Source organism: Lissotriton helveticus, chromosome 5_1 (assembly GCF_964261635.1).
Source record: "Lissotriton helveticus chromosome 5_1, aLisHel1.1, whole genome shotgun sequence".
Classification (NCBI taxonomy): domain Eukaryota; kingdom Metazoa; phylum Chordata; class Amphibia; order Caudata; family Salamandridae; genus Lissotriton; species Lissotriton helveticus.
Genome location: NC_136065.1, coordinates 363,085,105 through 363,107,656, shown reverse-complemented (window position 1 = coordinate 363,107,656; position 22,552 = coordinate 363,085,105). Strand labels below are relative to the sequence as shown.

General features: G+C 45.7%; 1 protein-coding gene across 2 annotated transcripts in view; it reads right to left on the bottom strand.

Moving 5' to 3' along the window:
- Positions 1-22,552, bottom strand: part of TMCO4 (transmembrane and coiled-coil domains 4) — a 443,311-nt gene that overhangs the window by 186,719 nt on the left and 234,040 nt on the right. For both annotated transcript variants that reach the window (XM_078642487.1, XM_078642488.1), the window contains exon 11: positions 9,035-9,119. In XM_078642487.1, the coding sequence (XP_078498613.1) occupies positions 9,035-9,119 (85 nt within the window). The remainder of the gene's footprint in view (positions 1-9,034; positions 9,120-22,552) is intronic.

The following is a 22,552-nucleotide window of genomic DNA, read 5'->3' as shown; positions in this document are numbered from 1 at the left end:
ACAATTCAGCCACTCAAAAGCCTAATGTTTTCTTTAAATGTTTGAGCAGTTAAACCTCGCACTGGAACATGAGAACAATTAGCACCAGACATAGTCTAAGCACACATCTTGCATTATATTGTGTCAGATGTATTGGTCTGTCCTAATATTTACATAAATAACAATTTAAATACCACTATTTTGTCTTATTTCAAATTTTATAGCACTATCCAGTCCAGGGTGTCGGAGTTCTTTAAATCACACATCCACATTATACAAAGACAATAAATCATATGTACGTAAATCAATTTACAGGATGTGTTACATAAGATAGTGAGGGTTACAAGGTGTAGGAGTCGCATGTTGACTCCTTCACGCCAAGGGAGTATACTTTGGATGTCCCTGATCCCCACAGGCCTTCTGGAGAACCTGGATGATGTACAGACCCAGATGACGCAGAAGACTTGAAGAGCAGTTAGGCCAGGAGCAGTAGGAGTCTTCCTTGATGCAGTCTTGGGTCCAGTCGAAGTCCGCCGAAGTCCAAGTGTCAAAATAGTCAAAGAGTGTCTTGGTTTCAGAGGTTGAGAGTCTTGTTCCACGAAGAATTTGAGGTCCTACCCACAGGGGAGCCCTTAAGTACCCTAAGGAAAGGGTTGGAACGACTCGGGGGTCCCTCCCAGAGGAAGGGTTGGACCCCTGGTCTTTGTCCAGTTTTGCGCCAAAGAAGAAGCCAGGGGTTCCTGAACTGGCAAATGTGCCCTTCAAAGGAGTCTGAAGCCACCAGCAAGTCACACCTACCTGTGACAGGAAACCTATTTTTCTACCTTCCCGTGTTCGAGCTCAGTAGCAGTTGGGCAGAATCGGGTCTGTGGTTGGCAGCAGCACTAGGTTGCTGGCAGACCCTGAAAGGCTGTTACTTGGAGTACAGGGGGTCCCCTAAGGAGCCCCCAGTACTTGGGATCATCCTTGTAGCGCTAGAACTGGTGTTGAGGTATGATTCCAACATGTTTGCTACAAAACATGACCAGGTCCAGTGCAGCCATTATATAGTTAGACATCACGTAATAACTGATGTCCACTATATACCTTAAAATGGCTGACCGCTCTTACAAAGCCTGAAGAATCAAATCCAGGGTTTGTAGGGGTGTCCAGCTCATGCAGGGGCACCCTCAGATTTGTAACCAGGCACCCTTCCTATCATAGGGGTGACTTATAGATTTTGAGTGCAGTGACCTCAGACATAAGGAAACATATCTGTTGTAAGAGGTGCAAGCAGCATCTCACACAGGCTGCAATGGCAGGTCTGTACTCAAGTTTAAGTGGACTTCCACGGTTGGCAAAATACATGCTGGATCCCATGGGAGCCTCTGGTGTACCTATGCCCTTAGTACCTTAGTACCATATACTAGCGACTTATAAGGGTACACCAGTAGCCAATTGTGGATGTACCAAAGTACTTACCAGAGCCAATTTACGGTAGGGTGCACAGTTGCTGGGGTCCAGACTAGCAGGATCCCAGCAGTCTACAGACAAAACACACTGACACCAGATACAAAGTGGGGGTAACCATGAAAGCAGATTCTGCTTTCCTACACCCCCCAAACGTAAGGACATGAGGCTAACCTTGCCCGTTTAAGTCTTCAATGTCTCAGTGGAAATATCTGGAAAGTCCATCTTTGTTGGCATGGTTACTCCTAGGTCTACGTTCTACTGAAAAGTCCATCCCCTGTAGCGAAATGGACCACCTCAAAAGTTTGAGGTTTTCACCCTTCATCTGTTTAAGCCATAAGAGGGGCTTATGGTCTATCTGAACAATGAAATGAGTGCCAAACAGGAATGGCCTCAACTTCTTCAACTAAAGAATAATCTCTCTTGCTAGAGATGGAGGTTTCTATTGCAGTGGCAGAGGAGGGACCTCCCCTGGGCACTTTGTACCCCCCAGGAGGAACAAAGGGGGTCCTACCTCAAGGGCATCCCTCTGTGTCACTAGAGATATTCCCTGGGGACTAGAGTTCTCCAGTAAGGGGTCAGACTCCTCTTGGACATGCTCAGAAGCAGAGTCATTGGTGTTGGACACCCCGGCTCATCTTCTGAAGCATCACCACCCATATCCAAGTTATCCTGCCCATCTGCCTTTTTTTCTTTATAGCAATAACTTTTCTCCAAAGATTACTTCACTGTTAATATGCAACTCTCCAAATGTCACTTGTAAATAAACATCATAGTCTTGAGCAAGGTCTTCACGCTTTCAATTAAATGCTCAATATTTTAGCTCCAATAATCCTAGCACAAGGCATATTTGCTTGTTTTAAGCATTTTATAGTTTTTGTGAGCCTCCCGTATAACAAAGTTTTTGTACTTTAGTGCATTCCATGCACTACTCATTTGTGCACTGCTAAACAAGGGGTTTCCAAAAGGGATCCAACTGACTTCAGTACTCAGACACACATAATCCTATACCTTGCTATTAAACCTGCCAGCCTTGTGGGGTCTTCCCCCAAGCATTTTGCCTGCTTACCTCCTCTTTTTACTGATTCTTTTCGTTGGCCTTAGGACTCTGAGCACTTTACCGCAGCCTGACCATTGCTAAAATGCGTGTGGTTCTCCCCCAAACATGGTAACATTGGTGTATACACAACTAGCATATTTAATTTACTTACAAGTATCTTATTACAGTGGTATACCATATACCCAGGGCCTGTAAATTAAATGCTACATGTGGGTCTGCAGCACTGACTGTGCCACCCACACAGGTAGACAGGTAGCCCTTTAACCATGTCTCATGCCTGCCAATGCAGAGCAGTCTGAGTGTGCAATTTTACTGACAGGTCGACTTGGTATTCAAAACCCCTTGCCAAGCCTTAAACTTCTCTTTTATTACACATAAGTCACCCTTAAGGTAGGCCCTAGGTAGCCTAGGTAGCCCATAGGCCAGGGTGCTATGTTACTAAAAGGTAGGGCATGTACATTTAAGTTTTGCATGTCCTTGTAGTGAAAAACACCTACATTTGTTTTTCACTTCTGTGAAAACCTACTCCTCTCATAGATGAACAATGGGAATTCCTCTGTATACTCTTTTGAGCTGTAATTCATATTTAGAAAAGAGAAGCTGTGTCATGTTTTGCATCTTTGGAATGGCAATGATAAATACTCTTTACTGGTAAGATTGGATGTCATATTACTATTTGACATATGCCACTTTTACAAAGTGGACATTTACTTACAGCTCTGTGTGCTTATAACCTGTCTCCGATACACTCCAATATTACTCCAGTTGCATTTTGAGGTTTAGGAATGTTGCAAAGAGAATTCAGTTTATTCTTCCTTTTTCTTCCCACCTTTGTTTGCTTGGTGCATGAAGATGTACGTTTCAAAAACACGTTTTTTCACATTTGGTCTATAACGCATATTAGCAAGCCCATTATCGCCGTTTTAGCTGCAGTTTCCTGTCGCTAAAACTGCGATAATTTTAACGAGGTTCCTTGCTAATATGCCCCTATTTGATTGTATTCGTTTAACGTAGTGTATGGTTCTCAGACAATGGTTGATTTGTATCCGGTCACTGGAAACTCCAAAAGGTTGTCCTTGTCCCCCCCAGAAATTGAGTGTCTCCTACGCCCCTGATCCCAGGGGTCTGAAGGTGGGCAGACGGACCCATCTAGTGGTTTCACGGAAAGCTCACAGCTAACGGGATGTGTAGGAACCATTGTTTTATGCAGAACTTTGTGAGAAAACTGGCACAACTGATTCAGTGTGAGGGGCACAGTGGAGAAACTTGAAGGCGTTAGCGGCGGTGCATTAAAAACAGAGCAGCAGCTTAAGACCAGGACACAAGTTGAGTGTGCATGCAGGTAGACCGTGTTTAACCACTCTTTTTACAGGGTGGATACCGTTTACCTTGTCAAGAAGTTGCACCCGACAGAAATATGCTGAACTTTACCGTTGTACTTCTCAACACCAGAAGACATTCAGCAGCGCCTGCACATTGTCTGCTTTCATTCCATACAGCAAAGTGCAGGTGAGGGTGCTTTGTTATTTTAAATTCCAGCAGGGCCCAAAACAATGTCAGAGTTAGGGGCCGTTAGGTCTCCTTTTTATTGCATATCCTGGCTGGGAGCCATCTGGAACCGCACACCAACCTGCAGATGCAATGGAGGGGGAAAATGGCTCTCAACTTGGTATTACCTCACAGGTACTTAAGAGAGGCATGCTTTTGACTTTGTTCAGACCATGTATATAAGACATATGTATGCGCTGTAAGAATGTTAGGTGTGTTTGTCTATCCCAGTATTTAAACAAATAAGTTAAATACCACAATTTTTTAAAATTTCTTTTATAGAGATACTCATCCCAATCCAAGGTGTCAGAGCGTTTGTATCATACATACACATTATACATTGACAATAAAGTATATGTGCGTAAATCAATGCACAAGATGTATTACATAAATCAGGATTAAAGGTGTAGGAGTCACATGTCCTTCATAGCTCACTGTACTATATTAGAAGGAATACAATTTATGAACTGCAAGTAAAAAATTTATCTCATTGTTATAAGCAGTAATCCACTTACCCATCTACATAAAATAAAAATCTGTCGGGGTTGTGTCACTTTTTTGGCACAACTCTGATGCTGAATCTCAATTCTTGAATATCGTAATGCGCTCAAATGTACTCATAATGGAGTTAATAAACATATGTGTGTGGACTTAAGATCTGTTAACACCCGTTGTGATGTCACTTCCTAGTTAGGTCATGGTTTGTGATGCCCCTTCCTGTCATGCCACGTGCAATGTCATGCTTGGTGATGTCACTTGCATACTGCCTAACTTGGTTAGTATCCCCACTTCTGTTTTTTAGGACTTGCCCTGTTTGACTACAGAATGGTGCAGAACTGTTTTATGAATGTGAATCCAAAATTGTCAGTGCTGTGATGATATCCACCGAGGTGTACCACTTTCTCAGAGATTGTTCTTCATCAACTATTTAAGGAGGTTACGAGTAAATATGTTAGCACATTTATTGTCCAGTCAAATATCAAAAATCTTTTTGAGTTTTTGTAAAATTCCACTTGTGGATGAGGCCACAAGTTTATAAGAGTTATAAGTAAGGAGGAGGGTGTGAATGTCACTGTCAGCTAGTCGCTCGTTCAGTCTCATGGGCCGAGAAGGGGCGTTAGGTTGACGAATGGGCCCTGGCGGGAGATACTGGGAGGACAAGGGGGACCCGCAATGGTGAGTTTTGAAGACAGCAGTGTGAATACCGTCTGGTTCGGTGAGCCAAGGGGTGAGCTTCGGTCCACGCAGAAGGTGTTATATCTAAGGTATTGGAGGAGGGGGTCAAGGTGGGGGAGCAGGTGATGGCGACGAAGAGGGGGCTGGGTATGGTTAGGGCAAGAGTGGGCACTATTAGGAGTTCCTGAGAGATACCAGAGGAGCTAGTGCCGCATTGGGAGGGGGAGGAATCCTTATTGGCACAGCATTCTTGATGATAGTGAAGATTTCATCCAATATTTCTAGGTTGCTATTTGAAGATTGTAGGGGAGGATCCCATTATTATATAGGGATATGGTAGCCTCTGCTCTGTAGAAATGTGAGCGAGCTACTGATAGTCTAATACTGTATGGCGTTTTCTTGGAGTTGTCAGGGCATCGGTCTAAGTAAGCTACTAAGTGGCCAAAGGAGGAGGAGCTGAGATGAGATAATGGGTCCTTGATGCATGGAAGGTGAGGTAAGGGGCAATACTTATTACAGAGCTCCACAGATGCAGATTGCGAGGCCATAAGAGCTGTACCCATGCATCAGGTTAAAAAGATGCAAGCTGACACAAGATCATCCAAAAAATTACTCACATGTTCACAAAGACAATGATCCTGTATGGACCAAGATGAGGAGATAATTTTGCTTGGTATGAATGCCTACCCCAAAGAAAAAACATATGCTCAAAACAGGCTTACAAAACCTCTGCAAACGAAGGCATGCAACACCTTATGGCAGAATGCTAAGGCATGGAGTCAAACTAGAGGTAACAGCAAATCACCCAATTATTACCCTGTGATGGAATTGGACAGACTGTCGAGTTCTGACCAGCATAGATTCTTGTACTTGGAGGTGAGTTACAAAGATCATTGAGATGGAATATGGGGATAAGTTCTCTGATGCGGTAATGAATCCCAGAATCCTGAGAGATCGGGTACAAAGGGCCAGACCCTCCCTCGGAAATTTAAACTGCACAATTGCTACAGAATGGTGCAGAACTGTTTTATTAAAGTGGACCCAAAATTGTCAATGCTGTGATGACTTCTACAGCGGTGTACTGCTTTCTCACAGATTGTTCTTCATCAACTATTTAAGGTTACGAGTAAATATGTTAGCACATTTACTGTCCAGTCTAATATCAAAAATCTTTTTGAGTTTTTGTAAAATTCCACTTGTGGATGAGGCATCTGGGTTGCCAGAGCATATTTCTAGTGCACAAACGTATTTAATACATTCTTCCAAACAATCCATGATTTCCAACCTGAGCAAGGGGACATAGTTAAGCACCTACTGAGGATTTGAGTTCCTTGCTCAACAGGGAAGTCTCCCTTCTTTCTATTGAAATATAGGAGGTTGCATATGGGAAAAAAGTACACTTGATGGTGGCCTATGTCCCAGCTGGCCTTCACTTATTCTATTGTTCTTACAGTGGAAGAGAGTAGTCTACTCTTGGTAGAAGTTGTGGATCTCACTGTAAAGACGGCCATTGCGAAGAAAAGCCATCCCCAGGCAGGATTAATCACCAAATCTTTTCTGGGCCCAGTAAAGGACAAAGGCTGTGACAAGACATAAAACATAAGAGAGCTTCCCACCTGCTAGTCTGGCACCACATCAAACTGAAGGAAATCCACCTTCAAGGTGAAGGAGACCCGGGAGCTCTTCTGGACCTCAAGGATGCATACTAGAAAGTCTGTTTTTTCGACACACAGGAAATCTTTCCATTTTATCTGGGATGTCTGGTTGAGGGGATTTCTCAGTCTGAGTTTTTTTCCAGCTCCATAGTGGGTCATTACAATAAAACAGAGAAGCATAATGCTCACCACTGAGTCCTTAACAGAATCCAGACTTTTAATATAACTAGTCTTATCTACATTAAATAGGTATTAACAAAGCATAACTCTCTCACCAGCATTACCAATTATAAATGCAACACATTTACAGTATTACCAACCAAAAATAGATATGATTTGTGCTGCTTGTGAGCTGCCATCAGTGACAGTACTGCTAGCCATCCTGAATAACTCAGTCACCATTGGTGTCGGTACAACACGTGCAATAACCAATATGCCATGCAACTCAGTATAGAAGTGGTTCTGCCCACATAAACAGGAGCTACTCTTTGTACCAGAAGTCCGCTGACTGTGTTGGGGTGTTCACTGTGCAGGGGCAGTATCAGGGTGCCTGCACTAATCCTTATGGTTCAGGTTACTCATTTGTTTTAGTTTACTGAGAATAGAGTTTTTCAAACTCAGGCAGAGTTCCATCTATTTAGAGCTGATGTCAATGTCAACATTAACCTTGCATCATATCGACACATTCACATTTCTTCATTAACACAGTATGTAAAACACATATGCCATGCCAGTTACACACTGTAGCAGTATTTATTAAAGCATACACTACTGTGAAGGTTATTAATGACACGGTAAATGAAATACACATTGCTGTATCAGTGTTCATTTTGTCCAACTCTACAATGCAGAAGTGTCCTTGACAATTTCAACATTGCTTCTCTATATAAATTACACACTGCCATGCAAGTTTCCATATCACAACAATATACAAAGTGTGTTTTGCTGTGCCAGCTACTACAATGCCCATGCAAGTAAACCCTACATTGGTGTGCTGTGTACATGTTGTTCCAGTATTTAAATAGCACTTCACTATGCCAAGGTACCCCATAACCCCAAGTCAAGCACAAATCTGCATACATGTTCATACTAACATATAACCCCAGAGGTGCAAGTAACACAGAATTATGGCCACGTGTGTGGGCATAAACACGCACACAAACACACACTCTCTCTGAGAGGCATAAATATAGGAACATACACAAATAGTTGTACATGCATTCACAAAAGCATACATTTACATCCATCTTTCCACAGAAGAACAGACAATTGCACTTATTTAGGGTGGCACACAAAGCCATATATGAGCAGACACACACACACCACACAGGGGGAGGTCCACTCTGCGTCCTGCACTCGCTGGAGTGCTCAGGCTTTATGTCTCTGTTCCAGTAGACAAAAGCGAACACTCAATTTCAGCAGCCTTTGGAGTGGGAGGCACATTTGGCCTTGGTGCATTAGGGTAAGCCTCCTTAACCCAGGCAGAAATCTCCGCTGTCCTCCTGCCAGAGGTGGTTTTCTAGACTTTTTAATCTCTCCACACTGAATTACAAGCAACCAGCAGGCACTAATGAACTGATTCGAGCTCCACAGCTAGACAATCAAAATGGAGCTCACCAATGAGTTGAGCTTTCTAAATCTGGCTACTCAATGAGCTATACCAAGGGCTCTCTGGACCTGAAATGTCCCTGCACAGCCCACATGACATTGCTCTGCCAGGACAAACCAGCTCCCAAATCTGATAGTTCATGGCAGAATAATAAGCAAATATTCTGTGAAGAAATGCCCTGGCTGCCCCTCATTATGACTGCTCTGGGCTGAACCAATGTCACATTAGCAGTTCAAACTCTCCAAAGGAAACTCAGGCAGATATCTAGTCCAAGAAAGGCCACTTTCTAATACCCTAGGGATAGTGTCCAGCCTGATCTCAAAACAGGCCCTTGAATGCTGGATGCTCGATTGCTTACAGTGAGTCTTCAGCCCAATCGCAGAGAAAACCATATTCAAGATTCTTTTTGTATCATCCCACCATCAGTGGCCTTATAACCACAACCACTCTTAGTCATTGAAAACTCGCAACGTTGTCTTAATATAATATCAGGGTGTACATGCTGCATATTACATGCTGCTACATCTACTGGAAGAAGCCATTAAGCAGGTCTCCTACCTTTTTCTCGAGCCATCTCCTGCAGACAGAAGTAGATCACTCGTGCCCCCAGGCTGAAGCCAACTAGGGTAACAGGCCTCTTTCCCTGGGAGAGAGGAGACATAAAGCATGACTCAGAAAGATATATTGTGACAAACAGTACAGGGTTAGGAGGACATGGACAGGGTAGATTATGTGGGTTTCAGGTGCAGAGGCGCAGTTCGGGACTGGACCAGAAAAGGGATGGTATGAGAACATGAAGTTTCAAGGGGAGAAGCTCTCCATAGAAGAATATGGAGGGATCTGGGTGGGACAACTGTGAACCCCATATAAGGGGAACGATGACCACAAAAACCCAGGTCGACAGTGCATTGATACATGGAGGAAAACAGAGAACCCCTTGTAAAGTATGTAAAGCAACTAGGACATCCAAAAACAACAGCCACAATGACTATGATATACTTCGGTTCATGTATTTATGTTGGGCACAAGTTGTAGTTACGTGAGATAACTAGAACTGGTGAATTTCCTTTTTTTAGATTAAAACAATATGTATATATACACACACATATATATCAGGGCCACTGGAATTATGTGACAGGAGAACGCCAAATTATGTGGCAGGGTTGAGTAAATTATCCAACAAGAAAAGGCAAATTATGCTGCATAATGCGGCACGTTTTGTAATAGTATTCCACTTTTATTTGTCATTTTTAAACTTGGTAACACTGCCTGGGCACCGGTTGCATCCAAGTACTACCAATTTAACACCCACATTTAGCAATAAGCAACAGAAAGTTGACCTTCCAGCTTTGCAAAGGGCCTTCCATCACGAGCCAACATGTGTTATTGCATCATTAGTAACTTTTCAACCGTTTGAGCTAGAAACAATTTTTTTTAATTTACTGATTATGCGGTAGCCCCTCCGTAGTTACAGTTAGGGTAATCAGAAAGAGGGATTTTTTGATTATTTGTCCCTTAATAACTTTGCACGCCTGTAAGACGAATGTCCACGAAACTTTGCAGACCTACTGCCCCAGTTTCCTTCTCAGAGTAGTGAAAGTTTTGCCTCATTTGATCAATGGGGTTGCAAAGAAAAAAAGAGGGGGTGGGGGTTTCAAAACAGACATAAAATCTAATGCATTTTACATAGACTTTTGTATTTCATGAAGCATGAAAAACGTCAGTCGGCTTTTGTGAAATTTGAAATGATTATATATTATGGTTCACAAATGATTCTGTGGGAATACTGCAGGTAAGTAGGGTAAGTATTTCATATTTTTTACGTTTTTAATTTAGGTATATCTGTGGCCGCAGTAGTACTGTGGTACTCCCAAGGTATAAAGCAATGACAAGTCATTATCTGAATGGCTAATGCCTGCCTTTACAAAAGTTAAAGGCAGCCATCTTGCTTTCACCTTGAGTTTCCCTGTGTTCTGCGTTATGCTATTCAATGTAGTTCAGTATTAGGCTTGGTATTTTAGTAAAGTGGTAATTGGTAGGGAATAATATTTATAAGTTTATATATATATTTCTGTTAAAAATCAGGTGTACCATGGGAGTACCGCGGGGCCCAAAAAAAATTGAAAATACACTAAAAGTCATTGTATTATAATAAACAATGTGCTAAAGTGTTTCTTCATCTTTTTACATCTTTAAAAATGAACAAAAAAGTGTAAAGAGTAAAGCGTTAATTAGTAATAATTACCATGCTATTTAAAAAAACACAGTTCACCGTACACTGGTATTAAAATATAGAAATATATATAAACAAAAATGTTAACCGTAAACAATTTTTGAGGGATACCTCTGTACTCCCACCCTTCTTTGTAGTTTTTAAAAGAAATATCTAGAACGGTAAACATATTTTGCTCTACTTATTACCACTTTACTAAGGTTGTAATAGTCAGGGTACAAATACTAAACCTATTACTTACCTACATCAGAAGGTGTAACGCACAACACAGGGAAAGTATAACTAAAACAATATGCCTGCCTTTAACTTCTGTAAAGTCAATGATTACCTAAACAACTAATGACTTGTGATAACTATGTACAGTGATACTATCGCCAAATAACCCCACATTTTGCAAAAATACCACAATAACAATTATTACTAATTTTAAATACATTAAAACTTATAAAATAATTAAATTACTCACTTGCACTACACAAAATAAACATGTGCGCACCATAATATGTAATCCTGCCATATTTAAACAAAATAAGACTCCCGGTTTTCAGGAAATGCAAAATGTAAAAGTGTATATTAAATATATTTGATTTAAGCACGTTTTGGGACCTGCATTTTTTTTACCCCACCCCCTCCTCACCCCCTTCCCCGGTCAGCTGACCTCGCATAACTTTTATGCTAAAACGTGCTGACATTCTTCAAACATGTGCAAAGGTATTAAGGTATAAAATTGTTAAATATCCATAGGTCGAGCATGTATACAATTTTTAAAGCAAAAACCTTAACCTATTACTACTTAATTAAAGTGGTGATAGATTGCTAACAATAATAAAACTTGTTAACTATATACAACACCTTAACCCACAAGTCAGCGAAATGCTGACCGTACAATAATGTAAATTTGTCATAAAAACAACATGGCTGATTTCTACCTTTGGTAAACACACCAATCATATAAGCTCATCAACTTTACTAAGCCCCATGTACTGTGGTATATTGTGACCTTTGTATGGTATACCATAGCATAATATATAACTACGTTTCATACAACGTATATGTTTACAATTACTTACACTATTTATATATACAGCCAGAAAAAGAAACATCTAGGTAATAAAATTGATATTTTTCAGATACAGCATTCACGTTTTCACATAACTTTACTGTACCTTTCATTTTATTTACACACTCCACTTTACGACACTCCAGTATATGACATTAAATTGTACGCTATTCCACTGTACATTACTCCACTCTACACCGCTATGCTCTACACTATTGTACTGTTCATCACTGTATTCCATTACACTTTAGTGTATGCGAGTTTACTGGTTGACCCTACACTGTCCTGCTTGCAATTGTACGCTATTCCACTGTACGCAATGCCAATTTATGCTATTCCACTACATGCTATTCCTCTAGGTCCCACCTTATGATATACTACTGCAGTGTAGGCTATTGAAGTGTACGCTACTCCACTGTATGGCACTAAATTCTACTAAAATGCATCACTGCAGTGTACCACAATATACTGTATGCTATTTCACTTTACAAAACTGCATTCTGAGCCACTCTTCTAAGCGATATTTCAGTGTACATAACTAGGCTTTATGCTTCTATAATTAACCTTACTGAATTGTACCACACTCTACTGTAGGCTACTGCACAATATGCTGCTCCAATGTACGTCTCAAGACTTATCTCCAGTAAACTCTATGTTATTAAAGTAAACACTACTTATTTGTACACTACTCCACTGCATGGCACTACACTTTAGGCTACTCCAGTATACCCCATTGCACTGCACCCTATTAGAATGTACACCACTGTAGTGTACAGTATTCCGCTCTGCACCACTTCACTGTACAGCACCCCAATATGCGTCACTCCATTTTACGCAATTTGTACTTTACAACACTACACTCTATGACACTCGACGTTACTTAAGCCCACTGTACACAACTCACTGTATGGCACTCCACTGTACCCTACTCCAGTGTACACTATTCCAGTTTAAGCCACTCCACTGTAGCACCCTCCACTTTATGCCATTCAAATGTCCTTCCACTATACAAAATTCCATAGCACTCCACTGTATGACACTACAGTGTAAGCGAATACACCCTATAATTTTTAAAGGATGTAACCCCACTTTACCACACTCTACTCTATGCTATCATAATGTATATCACTGCACTGGACACCACCGCACTCTATGCCACTGCAATATATGCCACTCTACTCTATCCAACTTAGTGTACACAACTCCACTATATGTGGCTCCACTCTACACTACTCAGTTGTATGCCATTCCAGTGTACACCATTCCAGTATACCCAAATCCACTTTATTCCACTCTAGTATACCAATATATACAGCACCACAGTACACTTTATAACACTATCCTCCACTATATTCTACTACACTACACTTAATAACACTCCATACCACTAAACTGTACCAATATATTACATATTTGTTACTAACATAAAAAAAACACTGAAATTCACAAAAAGAACAATAAAGGTTAAAGATTAGGGATAGTTAGGAAAACGTTCTTTATGTTTGGTATACAAACCCAACTTAAACTACACAAACATTAGAAATGCTACAGTTATAGTTATATATTTTATTTATCATTTAAGCACCACTTACAAAGCTATATAAGTCATAATTATAACTGACATTTATACTTTCACACCCCCTTAAAATTCTGATATCACGCGCTCCTCCGTACACAGTCTTCTCACATCACTTGCAGCACAACAATAACTATAACTCGCCACTGTACCATGCAGTGTGTTCAGGCTAATCAGGTAATTTGAGATGTCATAAGTGTTATTAATGCAGTGATTTCTCATAATCTAACGTCTGTTAAATGCAAGGGTTTAGGCAGTGCATGGTGAAGGGGTGCGTTATAGGTAATGTAGAGTGGTGATTGAGGTGAGAAGACTGTGTACCAGTTATCTGAATTTTAAGGTGGTGCATAAGTATAAATGTGAATTATAAGTATAATTTGTAAGTGCAAATACAACCAAAAATAATTAACCAGCTAGCCAAAAAAGAACAGATGTCACAAGTTCAAACAGTACATTGTGTTTCTTAATTACGATACCAATCAAATACCTTCAACAATGAGTCTAATTAATGTAATGCATATCTTAAATTGTAGAAACAACTTCACAACAGCAGTGTACACCACTGCCCCCAATAAACAGTTTTTTATGGTTGAGAAACATACGATAAGGAAAATCCCCACTTTGCACAGCAACACCATTCTTAAATGAAACACAAGCAGCACATTGGGCAATATCCTTCAGGAATCAGTCTTGTGAGTAAGGACAACGTGTTTCCTGCCAATTGAGATGTGCAACAGCCACTGACAAATTTCCACAAATGAAACAACCCCCCTGAAATGCTGCTGGTGCTGCCTAAGTTGTAAGTTGGTTGTAGTGTGGTGTGAATAAAGGTGAAATCACAGGAAAGATTGACCACCCCTTATCTAACAGGTCTTCAAAATGCAGAATGGTATCCACACATCACAAGTATCCTTTACCATTCTCTTATCTACACTGTCACCATTGTAAGTGATGAGAAGACTGGATGACTTTTAAAGAGAGTCATCAAGCAGAACGTAATAAAACTGGTAAATATTCAGGTTGAATAAAGATTCCCTGGGAGAGAACACATGCTTAAAATGCAATTCCTTCAAAACATCCAGATTGAAAATGTCAAAATCACTTAAAGAACTAGCTGCAAAAGCTATGCCATAGGTTCTACTGGTGACCATGTTTGATTGTCAAGATACAAGCTTTCACATTCAGCAATGATACATAGGGATGGAAAAACCAGTCGCCCCTGTTAAACCATGGGATCAGTAGTACATATGAAGATATTGTCATACAGGTCAATCAGATCTGAAAAACAAAATTTCCTTGGCAAGAATCTAGTTTTGAACACCATCTCAGGGTTGATGGAATGTCTGACCATGTAAAGAGTCCTGCCAATCAGGAGAGTTGACTGGCAGAAAGTCATACAGAGGTTCAATTGGGCAATCCAGACGGTGCGATTCACCTCAGCATTTCATCCAGCTGTAGACAACAGGCAAAACAGGAACACTTGTGACTGCCATTTGTCACCAACATGTTTGTTTGGAGACCGGTTTCATTTGCTGAAGGCTGATTTGAGAACTGAATAATTAAATGTCATGTATCGGCCGAACTATGATTTTTTTTTTTTTTTTTAAATTTTTTTTTATTGCAGAATTATCAACAATCTACAAGGTCAGGTGACCTGGTTTCCTCTTACAGTATCAGGCACTATATCGCTGTTAAAGAAAATGGTACACAGCCATTTAGCCCACATCCCGGAGGCCGGGCGGCGCATCAAGCTGCCCCAACAGGAGTTCGCACGCCCCGGTCAGAGGGACACCTGGTCAACAGCACAATTTTGTATCCACTTTTTTACCCTATCCAACTCCCCCCTACCTTTCCCCACCGCCAAGACTTTCCATTCTGTACCTCGAGCTGCGCCCTGATCCCCAGTGTCCAAGCTGCCAGGTGTATGCACACACTTTTCTCAACTCAATCATTCAGCAGCCATGCGCGTCTTCCAGTACCTTATCAATAACTATGTGCCCCCCTTCATTCCGTCTGCTGGGGAACCTGGAGATTCTCCCCACCGTGATTACCGCCTCTAGTATGTCTGCGGTGTCCCCGTAACTCCCCCCCCAACCCCACCCTCTCCCGCTGCCTATGATGTGGGTGGCATCTTACGAGTTCCAAAGCGGTGTCAGCTTGCCTATCGGGGTCGAACATTCGGCCTCTCCTGCCTCATGGAACCTCCCTTTCCAATCACCCTTCCCCTTCATCCCCGACCAATAGGTCGTTCAGGTCCTGCACAATCGCTTCCCATGCTCTTGCAAGATCCAAACTCCTCTCATTACCAGATCGTGTGGCCTGACGCATTCTGATCTCACTCTCACATTTGGACCATTTCCTCAACTCATTCGTCCACCTCCGGACTGACGGGCCCTCCTTGGATTTCCAGCGCCACGTAATTTCCCTTTGTGCCAGCATAAGTCCCATGTCGATAAACTTACTCGTAAGTGTAGTCTTGGGCGTGTGCGGAAACCACAGTAATAGACAGGCGGCCATATCAAAGTCCACTTCTCTCTCTGTCACTGCATTCAGGAGCTCCCCCACTTCTGCCCAGTATGCCCCCAATCGCGGGCAGTCCCATAACATATGTTCAAGCTCAACATCAGGTGCCAAACATCTCGGACACGCAGCATCCTGTACCCGAAAGTGCCTTCTAATTTTCCCTGGTGTCAGATACGCCCTATGCAGTATGAAGAAATGTATCTGTTGAAAGCGGGCGTTCCTGCTACCCTTCCATGTTCTCTGCCAGATGTGGCCCCAAACCGGATCAGGTATGGGTTTACCTATGCTCTCTTCCCATCTCTCCTTTAACGTCGCTAACGGAGCCAGTCCCTCGTTCAACATTCTTGAATAAAGACAGGTCACGGCCTTTACAGTACCCGCAGCCATCACCACATATTGACAGGCCTTGGTCGTGTCTGGTTCTGCCCGTCCCCCCCTCCAGTGTTTTTGCACCGCCGTCGTCACTGCGGCATGCAAGAGGTAGCTCCCATCCGGGAGTCCAAACCGGTCCTGTAAGATCTGAAAGGGAACTAGTACCCCGTCAGCATACAGGTCTCCCACCATCTGCAGCCCTAGGTCCTCCCATTCCACCAACGGAGACCAATCCCCTCCATGAGGCAGTGCTGTCAACATCCCAATGGGGATCTCAGGGGCGTACGGGCGGGCAGCCCCTGCCCTCTTTATGCTCCTAAGCCAGCACATCCGAAGGGTTTTCTCTTCAGTCGTGAGGTCGCCCAATCTCAGCTGCTGCTGCATTACAATGTAGGACAAGATATGCCTCTGAACACCCCTTCCCCGTCCCTGGTCAGGGCCTCTAAACTCCCTCGCGATATTTTGCGTTAAGACCTGAAGCTGAGCCGCTAAGTAGTATAATTCAAAATCTGGGACTGCCATCCCCCCCTCGAGTTTAGGCCTATACAACGTGTGCAACGCCACTCTACGCCTGCCACGGCCCCAAAGGAAGGCAATGATCAACGATCGCAGCTCCTTAAAGACCCGCCGAGGGACCCAGATCGGCAGGGTGCGGAAATAGTAGAGCAACCTCGGCAGAGCCACCATTTTCAGCAGTGCTATCCGGCCTAGAACCGACAAAGGGAGAGTGGCCCAAAAAGTCATGCAGCCCCGCAGCGCCCTTATGCAACGACCTATATTGCCCTCTAGTAAGTCCGCAACGTCATGATAAACCCTGACCCCCAGGTAGGTGAAGCATGTGTCCTCCCAGACCACTTCGGTCACTGGAGGGGGGTATTGTATGTCCCTCCGTAGCGGGAAAATGCAGGTTTTATTCCAGTTTACCTTGAGGCCTGATAGGCTGCCAAACCGAGAGAGCATTTCCGTCGCCCCCTGCAGGGCATCAGCTGTGTCCTCTAAATAGAGCAGCAGGTCATCCGCATATAATGAGATATAGTGGCGTTCCTCGTTGCATTGGATTCCCGAGTACAGTACTCCCGTTCGCGCCAGCGCTGCTAGGGGCTCCATCGCCAAGGCGAACAGGAGAGGGGACAGCGAGCAGCCCTGCCTTGTTCCTCTGTGCACTGGATACGCGGGCGATATCACTGTTCCCAGTCGCACCCTGGCCGTTGCCTCAGCGTACAGGACCCGCGTCCAGCGGCCAAAGCCCCCCCCCAGGCCGAGCTTCTCGAGGACCTTAGCGAGATACAGCCACTCCAGGCTATCGAAAGCCTTCTCGATATCCACTGAGAGCACTGCGGTTCTATGCTCCAGGGCCTGTGCCCTGTCCATTATTCTGATCAGGCGGCGGATATTATGGGAGGTATTCCTAGTGGGGATAAACCCCGCCTGGTCCTCATGGACCAAGGTGGTCATGTGTGGCAAAAATCTAGTGGCCAGAATACGGCTAAGGATCTTGTAATCTACCGTCAGCATCGACAGTGGTCTATACGATGTCACCTCTGACGCCTCTTTACCTGGTTTCAGCAGCGGTACCACTAATGCTTCCCTCATCGTTTGGGGGAGACGTCCCAAGGTTAGGGCCTCTGAGTACGCTACTAGGAGTTTTGGCGCCAGGACATCTACGAATGTCGCGTAAAATTCAATCGGCAGTCCGTCCACTCCCGGCGTCTTATTCCTAGCCATTTGTTTAATGGCTATCCGGATTTCTGATAGAGTTATCGGGCCGCCCAACGCCTTCGCAGCCTCATCATCCAGCACCGGGAGTTGAAGAGTGTCTAGGTATTCATCTATCACCGTGCCGTCTACTCCCAAGTGACTCTCATATAGAGTCGTATAGTAGGACTGGAAGCGGTTCAAAACCGCGGTCTGGGAATAGACCAACTCCCCTAATCCCGTTTTGATGCTCATGATCGGGCAACCCCTAGGCTCCGGATTAGCAAGTTTAGCAAGGAGTGTGCCCACCTTGTCTCCCTCCCCGTGCACCTTGGTTAGGTATAGCTTGTAATCATAGCATCTTAGCCTTTCTGTTTCAGACGCCACCACTTCCTTCGCTTCTAAAAGCCTGCCCTGTAATTCCGGCCTCTCAGGCCTGCGCCTCTCTATTTCCCTCAATGCACCTTCCGCTTTCACCAGATCAGCCACCACTGTCGTCCGAACATTCGAGAAGCTCCCCATGCACACACCTCTCACCACCACCTTCATTGCATCCCATTCCATCGCTCTCGTTGCAGTCGTGCCCTCATTCTCAACAAAGTATCGTTCGATGCTTTCCCGGATTGTGGCGCTAAACACTGGGTCCTCTAATGTATCAGGGCGCAGCCTCCATGTCGGTATTGCCGACCTCACCCGCTGCCACTTCAGCTTCACCAGCAAGGGATTGTGGTCTGATATTGTCCTGGCCAAATACTCCGTATGTGTTATCATGGCAGCCAGGGGGCCACTACATAAGATAGAGTCTATCCTAACATGCAATGAGTGCAGGGCTGAGAAAAAGGAATAATCCCTAACATCGGGGTGTTGCTCCCTCCACACGTCCAAAAGACCCCACCTCTCCTGCCAATCTTTTCTATGCGCGGCCAACCTCCGAACCGGGGAGCTAGTCAGTGGCGGGTGTGATCTATCTCGTGTGATATCAGTGATTGAATTAAAATCCCCCCCCAGTATAACAGGGCCCGCTAGGAAGTGTGCCAATTCCCCAGAGAGTTTATCAAAGAAACGGGCCTGGTCTACATTTGGGGCGTATACACTACTCAGCACCACCTCCCTCCCATATAGCCTGCCCTCCACTACCACAAAGCGACCCTCAGGGTCCACCAGTTGATTCGTGGCCTGGAATGGGACTCCCGCCCTCACCCAGATCAGTACCCCTCTGGCAAACGCTGAATATGATGTGCCAAAGACCTGCCCACGCCACCTCTTTTGCAACGCCGTACATTCCTGCCTGGTCAAGTGGGTCTCCTGCAGTAATGCGATCTGTATGCCACGCCTCACCAAATAGGTGTGTACCTTGCTCCTCCGGGACATCGTGTGGAGTCCGCGGACGTTCCATGTAAGGCTTTTTAAATCAAGTGACGTTCCCATCGCCGTTGTTCCCCCTCCGTTCCGGTAGCATCATTTGACCCCCCACATCCCGGCAGCAGTCCCCCCAACATGAAACAACCCAAAAAAACTTCCCCAACCCCTCTCCCCAGAACAGGACCCAATAACGAAGCATCAGCCCCCATCCAAACATACAACATCACAAACCGTCTACTGCTCTGTGGTCGTCACCACAGAAAGCCTTAAGGGCAAAGGGGGGAGGTTCGGGCCGACCCGGGGCATGCCATGTCCCCGCTCCAGGCCCAAGATCCCGTTTAACAAATGCAACAGAGTACCTGCTAGTCCACCAGACACCCCGGATAGTCCGCTCCAGCAGGAGCCCTGTGGTAGTCCCGTACTGCAATGCTCACTCGTTGAACAACCCATCTGCTGTTTGCGGGGTGACCTTCAGCCCCGCTAAGCTATCCGCCTCGGACAGTTCTTCCCCTGATTTCCTGCTCTCCTCCCCCGAGTCAGAGTCCTCCATTCCCTCCTCCAGTTGCGCGCCCGTGATGCTCGCCGTCGCCGCCAGCGCCCCCTTCCTGCCCTCCGCCATCTCGGCAGTTCGCTGTGCATGTTTGAGTCTATTCTTCTTGCGGATGCGTTGTGATTTACGAATCTGCACCGGCTTCTGTCGTTCCCGTTCTCCTTTATGTTGGCGATCTGTGCCCGCACGGTACAACTCCAGCCATGTCCACGCCTCATCAGGGGTCTGGAAGAATTGGGTCGTCCCGTCCAGGATCACCCGTAGTCTGGCCGGGAAGAGTAGCGAGTACTGGATACCTTCATTTCTGAGTTCTTTCTTCACAGCCAAAAAGGACGCCCTGTTCCTCTGGACCTCTTGGGTGTAGTCCGGGAAGAGCGTGACCGGGCTATTGTCTATTTTGAAGGGGCCCACCGAGCGTGCTCTCTGAATCAGGAAATCACGATCTTTGTAGTGCAGGAGTCTGATCACCATCGGGCGCGGAGGGCGCCCCAGCATGGGCGGGCGATTCGGGACTCTGTGTGCCCGCTCCAGGGAGAAGAACGGAGACAAGCCCTCCGGAGCCACAACTGTTTGCAGCCAGTTCTCCATGTAGGCCACGGCATCGTCCCCTTCAATTTTTTCCGGCAGGCCCACCACCCGGATGTTGTTCCTCCGGTTACGGCTTTCTGAATCCTCCGCCCGTTTCTCCAGCGTCTCCAGCCTTTCTAGGATATCAGTCAGTTTGCGTTCCGCAGTGACCACCGCCGGCTTCAGTTCCGAGAGCAGTTGTGCATTGTCCTTAACCTTGTCTGACAGTTTCACATGATCCGCCCTCAGCAATCCCAGTCCCGTAGCCACCTGGGCAATGTCCTGGTGAAGGGAGTCCTTGGTTGCTGCAATCGCTGCCAATATGCCATCCAGCCGCGCGTTCAATCGTTGTTCTTGCGCCGAAGTCTCCAGTGCCTCAGGCGGGCCTCCGACCGTTTCCGGCGTAGCTGGCTGGGCACCTCCCCTCTCCACACACACTGCACCGCCTTCGGTAGCCATCAGGGCTGCTGCAGTTTACACCCCTGGGCAGCCCCAGAGCGATCGGTCAAGCCAATGGTCCCTCCGCCGGGTGGCCGCCCCCAGAGTCTCTCCTCCGGTCTGGGAGCCCTGGTGTCCGTTTAGGGGATGAGCACCGCTTCTAGTGGGTGGGTCGGCTCTCTGTCCAGGGCTTCCCTCCCACGATCAGGAGGGCTCCCCTCGGCCCAGTTGCACCGTCGTCCAATGCCTCCCCCGCGCCAGGTCCAACAGGCGCTAGAGCAGGGCGTCGATTCCCTCTCCTCAGGCGCTCAGGGCAGGGCCCAGGTGTCCCTCCCCCACCATGCAGTGAAGTCTGCCCCTTCTGCCACCTCCGGGTCGGTTCTGCACAGGCCACGCAATCTTGCTAGTTCGTGTGCCGATCTGTGCTCGGCGACCCACTGGTCCTGCCCAGCCAAGCTGTGTCGACCCCCTCTAAGCTCCCGATCTCCGCTCCTGGGCCGGGGTCCTCCTCGTGCTATCGCCGCCGCCGTGCTGCTGCCAGCCCCACTCCTCAGCACTCGGCCGAGCCCCAGGGTCCCAGTGCCGCTTCAGGTCTCCGGCACCGCAGTAGACTGCTCCCCGACGTCGCGGCCGCCAGCACCAGCCGCGGGGGGATGGGCTCTCCTCCAGCAACCCTCGGGACCGCCGGCTTCCTTTCCGTGCTCCCTCCGCAGCCTCTCCTTACCGCACAGCAATGGGCAGCGCCCGCCGGAGTCCTCCGTGCGCCTCCCACGCCGCACCTCAGCCGAGACCCTCCGCTCTCCGCAGCTCAGCTACCGCTGCTCGGGGTGATCGCCATCTTGGGTTCTTTGTCAGCCTTCCCGGTGGACGCTACGAGCCGGTCGCCTCTCCGTTCCTGGCGACCTGCTGATCCTCGGATCTCGCCCTCTTGTCGTCCGGTGACTGAGGCTCGGTGCTCGAGCTTTCTGCCCGCCCAGAAGCGCGGGGATCCAGGATAAATATGGGATCAGGCACGGAGCTGTGGGCTCACGCCGCCATCCCAGTCGGCGTCCAAGCCACGCCCCCCCATCGGCCGAACTATGATGTAATCTGCCTGGTAGTGTTTTCCATCAAGGTGAAGTGCCGCAAGAAATATTTTGTTTTAAATCATCAAGTGCAGATGCTGAACAACTATCTTTCTACAATGAGAATGTGGCTGCTATGTTGTTAGCAAGGATGTAGGTATTCTTTTCCTGCTGATTAGGAAGACATTATTTTAGTACCCAGACAATTCCTGTGAAGGGAAGATGATTTATATGGAGCATAATTTCTTTGAGTGAACACAATCTATGGGTGTTTAGTGAGCTCATCAGCCACACTGTGGAGTCAGATGTCATTGTTATTAAAGTGACTTGAGGGTGAAATTAATAATAATTGATGAGGCTGGAAATCTCTGGTGAGGAGGTATTTGTTAAATCTTGACTCCTGAAGCTGGTGCCAACGAAAAGTGTAGTGGTGTTGTCAAGCTCTCATATTAAGGTGGGTCAAGTAAATCACATACATGGAGGATGCCAGGCTAGTTAGAAGATGCTAACATCACATGCCAATATCAGAAGTCTCAACATGTAGTGGCCAACCATCAGCTTTAGTGCCTCTTCTCTCTTTAATGGAGTATAGGGCATTGCCGGTGTAGTACATATTTCTAGAAATCTTTGGAAAGG